At 51.7% G+C, this 6,078-nt stretch overlaps 1 protein-coding gene across 1 annotated transcript in view; it reads right to left on the reverse strand.

Annotated features, from left to right (window-relative positions):
- The window catches only part of RHBDF1 (rhomboid 5 homolog 1 (Drosophila)), a 21,488-nt gene extending 18,331 nt beyond the window's left edge, over positions 1-3,157 (reverse strand). The window contains exons 1-2 of the mRNA XM_010142859.1: positions 3,029-3,157; positions 743-873 (exon numbers count right to left, since the gene is read on the reverse strand). Of these exons, the coding sequence (XP_010141161.1) occupies positions 743-873; positions 3,029-3,142 (245 nt within the window). The 5' untranslated portion in view covers positions 3,143-3,157. The remainder of the gene's footprint in view (positions 1-742; positions 874-3,028) is intronic.
- Positions 3,158-6,078: the final 2,921 nt, after the last annotated feature.

Here is a 6,078-nt window from a genome sequence, read left to right on the forward strand (position 1 = left end):
GAAAAAAAGCAAGGCCCCGGGGGAGGGCAGGTGGAAAAGCCGCTCCCTTTGGACAAACTAGGATAAGCCTTTGCCACGGGAAGGGAAGGAGCACCCAGCTGTGTGACTGTCTCAGAGACCCCTGGCTCATGGGGACAAATGATAACCCTTTGTGCAGGCGTGGGGCACAGGACCAGAGCAGCCTCTCCCTACTCTCCATCACCCCCCATAAGCATCTCAAGGACCTGCCAATGAGCTAGTGCTAGGAGCCAAGCTGCTAAGAGCCCTGGACTGCTCAGGGTGGTCTCCTGCCTCCCTCAGCAACCCTGTGCTCTCAGATACCATACCAAAGCAAGCCCTGCACACCACATCACACAGTCCCAGCTAAACATCAGGGCCTGAGGCATCATGTTCCTCAGCAGCAGCCAGCTCCCTGGGGCACAGGGGCAGTCAAAATTTGTCTCTAAGCGGCCAGAACCATTCGTTGTCCTGATCACCACAGTCTTCCTCACAGGACTGGTCTCCTCACTTTCTAAAGACAGGCCATACAGCACCCCTGGGCTTATATATTGGGAACCTATCTGCACCCACCCTCTTCCAGATCCTCATGACAGATAACAAGGGCAACAACCTAACCCTGCTGTTACAGCGTGCCACTTCAGTGCCAGGCAGTGGGACAAGCAGACACCATAAATCCACAAATAAAGGATGGCAAAGGATGGCAGAATCCACTAAAGCAGACTCCCTGAACTCAGTGTCTCACCTCTTGATGGTCTGGGTGATTGAGGTCTGTCGTTGTAGCACTGGTCTTCTTGCTTCGTTAGGCAGGGAGGGCACACGGGTGTTCTCAGCAGGCATGCTCACGCTGCGCAGAAAGGCCTGACGTCTTGTTGGCTGAGAAGGAAAGTAGGAGGCGAGTCAGTGTTCCCAGAGCGATGCTCTACAAGGCCAGTCAGGTTGTGATATGTTTTGTTTGCAACTCAACAGCCACCCAACACCCCAACTACAAGCTGGGTGTTTGCAGTTGGGCAGCAAAATCAGGCTATCAAGGACTGTGTCCATGTTAGCCAAGAATGGCTCTGCCACATCAAGGATGCGGCCTCGGTGTGTTGTGGGGGGTCTCAGTTCTGACGGACTCTGGCCTGGCCCATGGACTGATGTCCTTTTGTAGATGGAGTGTGTTAGACAAGCTCCTGCAATGTACCTAGCCGGAGGAACCTCGATCACACACTCCTAGACCACTCCGCAAGGCAAGGAGAAGCACGGCAAGTGAGATTTGCTCCAAAAGTGACTCTAGATCTGCATTAAAAGTCTGCAAGGGCTGTGAGTGGCTCTGTGCTGTAGCTGCTGCCTGGCAGGGGCTGAGCAAGCTGGGAAAGCCACACCAGCTTTGTTCATCACCTAACTGTCTGGATACACTCAGGTCTGAAAGCTCCTGGCATGCCTTGGCTGACTATCACCTAAGAAACACGACACAGCTCACCAGACTGTTCTCAGCCTGTACAACTGCCTCCCCAGGGCTGCTCTGGATTAATTTTTCATCAGCTTGGCAGAGGCACCATCTTCCATTTATAAAATGCAGGCTGAGAGGCCTGTCCCTCTGGCAAGTGAAGCTCTGATTAACCCTTTCTCTGATCAGACACTGTCTCTGCCTCAAGACCACTTACTGCTCCAGCCCCTCTAGCCCACAGAGCTAATACCTTCCACCAATCTTAATATTTTTGGTACATTTTATGTGAAAACAATGCACAGATACTCAGGTTGTAAGCTAAAGGAGCCTGTTATGGACTCTTATCCTGACAGCCTGTGCTGTGCACATCAGATCTCTGGAGAATATCACCTGCACCAGCTCCCATCATGAGTATGAGTGTCTCTCCAGAAGGCACCCAGAGATTTCAGGTAAGAGAGCATCCACAAAGCCTTAAATAAGTGATTCGGAAGGTTTCCACCTCCACTGTTAAACACCTGCATTCCACTTGTAATCCCTGCAGCCTGAGCCCCGATCACTTCCCTTCCAAGGGAAGACCAGGACCCAGATTTCTCTGCCAGAAGCTGTCTCGTAACTAAAGCACGTTTCAGACCGTGCATCAAGGAACAGCAAAGAGGCCAGTCCTTGCTATTCCAAGCGCAACACAAGTTCTCTTAAGACAAGCTTGTCCTCAGCTCCGCTCCAGGGAAGCTGTATGACCCTCCACGTCTCTGATGGCTAAACTGTTCTTTCACGTAAGCCACACAGCCAGGCACTGCCCCCACCCATGAAGCTGGGCAGGAAGAATCGTCCAGCTCTGCCTTTGCTGGCGGTCATCTCTGTTCCTGCACTAAGGTCACACGAGCAGGCAGAAATCACCCTACCCAGACCTCCCCCACACACGAGAGGCTTTGCCATTCTGTAGCAGAAATTCCTGCTCTTCCTCCTGTTGCCAGCAGAAATACAGATGTGTTACTCTCATACTTTGCACAGTTCTTACTAACCTATCACTTCATCCCTATTTCACCACTCTTTAATGTTACTTATTTCTCATCCCACATGACTTTCTTCTGTTCCTCATGCTGGTAACAGCTTTGTGTTGCCAGTAACTGTTCCTTCTCTGCTGTTACTGACGACAGCCTGTCATTATCTTGGCTGTTCATAAGTCAGATTCATTCCCTGCTCATTTCAGCGCAAGCTCCAGCACCTCCAGGCTGTCATGTTTGTCTAGGAGCCCTTCACTCCTCCATCTCCTTAAGAAATGTTTATTCGATAGCACCCAGCCAGGACACTTTTCACAATCCCCACATCCAAACAGCCATGTCCACTGATCTGAGCACATCAGCAACCCACCCCATCCCTCCCACACCCCCTTCATGGGGATCAGTTAATTACTGATCATAAATTTACCCAGTGGCTCTGCCCCTTCTTACATGGCCTTGTGACTTGCCATCACATCCTGCCTTTCTCCCAGCCAGGCCTGCTGGAGACGGCAGGCGCAGGCAGCAATCAATGCAGGGGTGCCTGCACGCCCCCCCACGGCTCTGCAGACCCTCTCTCCTGCCCCCAGCCCTCTAGTACCTGCACGGGCTGGGACTCCTCTGGCATAGGCGCTGGCACTGGAATGTCCAGTTTTAACCATGGTGGCTTTTTCCGCTGTAAACTGCTTGTGCTGTCGTGTCGCACCTCTGACATTGTTCCACGCTTGTCCTCAGGCCTAGAAGAGGAGAGAAATCACAGTCAGGAGGGGGCCAGGCTCATCCCTGATGCGGTACGTGCCAGCAGGGCACCCTCCTCCAGGCTGTGACAGATGGGATCCAGGCCCCACACTGGACAACTTCCCAAAGCATCTCATGAGGGTTTGGGCGTCACAGCTTGTGCCCACGCTGGTCAGCCAGGACCAAGCATTCGGAGGATGCGGCACATTTCCAAGGCCTGCAGGACCTTGAGCCAGGTGCCAGAGACCGCAGTCACAAGTCTGAGAGTCACCTCCCATTAATATTTTTGTTGAGACCACTGTGAGATCCAGATTCCTTAAGTATCAGTCATGAATTAAATCTTAATGAGATCTGGATCCAGTCCAACCAGCTGAGTAACTGCAGTACCGAAAGCCACTGACCTCCCTCTAACACGGCCGGTGATGCACACAGGCACCCCTGCCCACCCAAAGCCAAGCACCGCACTCTCCCTAACTACCACTTAGCGATCAGCAAGCAGCCGTCTCTCACCGCTGATTCTAATCTCTTTCCAATGCAGACACTGAAACACGGCAGAGTGGACAGACCGATACAAGCGTCGCACAAACATCAGAGAACTGGCACTAATCCTGAACTAAGAGTGGTTTTCATACATAAATAATAATGATACGGTCTTTAAATAAAACCGCTGTGTAATCAAAACGCCGAAGTAACCAGAGCGACTCGCTGTCATCTCACCCATTCTACTCCCTGCAACTTTCTCCTCCTGTCTAGGCTGCAGGCAGTGGGACACGGGCTGTGCGACTCTTCCGGGGGGCAGAGCACCTTCTGTACTGTGCACACTCAGAGAAACAACTAAGAATATACATTTCACTGGGGGGAGATCAGCTCAGATACCTCCACAGGCACCTTCCAACCTCAGTTATTCTGAAAGCTCATACTTTTTCCTCTCCTAATACACACACAACTGCAAGCCAGCAGTGACAGTGAAGGGAACAATGGATCCAATTCCCTCCCAGCTCCCTCCTTGTGTTGTCCCAGGCTGCAGATCCCAGAGGGGACAAAAAAAAAACAAGAGTCACAACCTCCTCCCCACCATAGTAGACAGATGAAACAAGCATCCAGTTAACTCAGCAGGTACACATGACTTGACAGGGAGTAGGAGAGAAGCTCTCTGCTTGGATTCAAACTCAGTGCTCTCATGATGTTAACACAGTCGATTTACTTTAAACGCACAATGAATTTAATACCCAAGGATTCTTCTTCGAAAGTGGCCAAGTGGTAGGACAGGACTAGAGGCAGAGCATCCTCTGTCCTTGGAGACAATTGGCACTCAACTGAACGAGGCCCTGAGTTATCCCTGAATTATCCCAGCCTCGCACAGTGGCTGAGCCAGACGACTGGCAAAGGTCCCTCCCAATTTAAATTAGGCACCAGTTCTCCGAAACTTGCGCTGCCTTTCCTGGCATTTCACCCTATTCCCCACAGCTCACTGCAGCTGCTCTGGAAAGGGAGCTGCACACGCGGTGGAGCTTCCCATTGCAAAAGATACACAGGGGTGTGGGGGGGAGATAGGTCAACAAAAGGGAGAGGGGATGATCTGGATTGGGTTGAGAGAAGAGAATCTCAGCCAAAAGGAGCTGAAGACCAGCTGCTGGCTCAGTCACACAAGCTGGGCTGGCTGCCAGGAGCACTGTGCCCAGCTCAGCCAGAACGACAGCAAGGAAGGACTCAGCTGTAGGTGGATGAAGGTTGGGTTTCAGCAAATACCACAGGCCCCCAAAAGTCTGGGAATTCATGATCTGGCCCGTACAGACATGCCCTTCATACATGCACCGCAGCCCTCTGTGCACAGACGCAGTGCCATACATTAGCGGGACATGATCCCTTCCTTCCCCCTCCCCTGGCCGCAGGGGTGACTGAAGGCATCTGTTCTAACTTCCTGTAAGACGAGAAAGGTGGCAGCGTGAGGGGAGCTCCTGCCTGCTCTTGGTAAGGGTCTTACATACAAAATAGGCGAACTTCTCTTCACGGTGAGATCAGGCGACAAAGCAGATTTCTCAAACCTGAAAAACTCCCCTGGTGCAATGCGAAGCATTCACCCCCACGATCACAACCCCCAGGTCTTCCTGAGGCGCTCTAATCAGAGACCAGTCAAAAGGGACAGAGCCACCACGACCAAACGTTTTGGCACGACCAAACACAACCTATTTCACACTCACGACACAACTCAAGAGCCTCCTTCCTGTGCCTTCAAGGGAAAATTCAGAGCCTCTGAACTCGCAACTCTTCATTTTCCAGCATCTCTTCAATGAACAGACACCACTCAACTTCCTTTCTGTCTACCTACAGCGCTGCCTTTGCGAGCAGGTGCTTTGGGCGTAAAGCACAGACACGAGTAAGATTTGCAGCTTTATCTTGCGAGGGCAAGCCAGGAAGGTGGCGAATGACTCACTCCTGCATTGCCCAAAACCTGCCGCAGCAACGCCGCGCTCCCTGAAAGACCGAGGCAGGGAAGGAGCAAAGGAATGAAACCGTCCTCAGCCCTCCTCCCTGAACTGCCACAGTCAGGGATAGCCACGTACTCACCTCACTGGCTTCAGGCAGCGCACGGGGATCTCCAGAGCATGCACGTACATGGGGTCAAGCCCATGGCCTTATCCCAAAGCGTAAGCTTTGTTCTTTAGGCAAAAAGAAGATCTCAAGATGAAACTCCCGTTGCTGACTGAGCAAGGGACTGCCTTCTCCCAACTTCAGCAGAGTTCTTTAAATAGTGAAGCATCAAAATGCATGTGTAAGCGCACTCAGTATTTAAAAGCAGGCAAGTTTCATGGGTGGCTGCAAACTGAGCAATTAACTCCGGGGCAAATTCTACCAGTCTGACCTTTTTTACTCAATAAAAGGTTCTTTTCCCAATAAAAAGAGTGCAGCAAA

The sequence above is a fragment of the Buceros rhinoceros genome, unplaced genomic scaffold (genome assembly GCF_000710305.1).
Source record: "Buceros rhinoceros silvestris isolate BGI_N320 unplaced genomic scaffold, ASM71030v1 scaffold19599, whole genome shotgun sequence".
Classification (NCBI taxonomy): Eukaryota; Metazoa; Chordata; class Aves; order Bucerotiformes; family Bucerotidae; genus Buceros; species Buceros rhinoceros.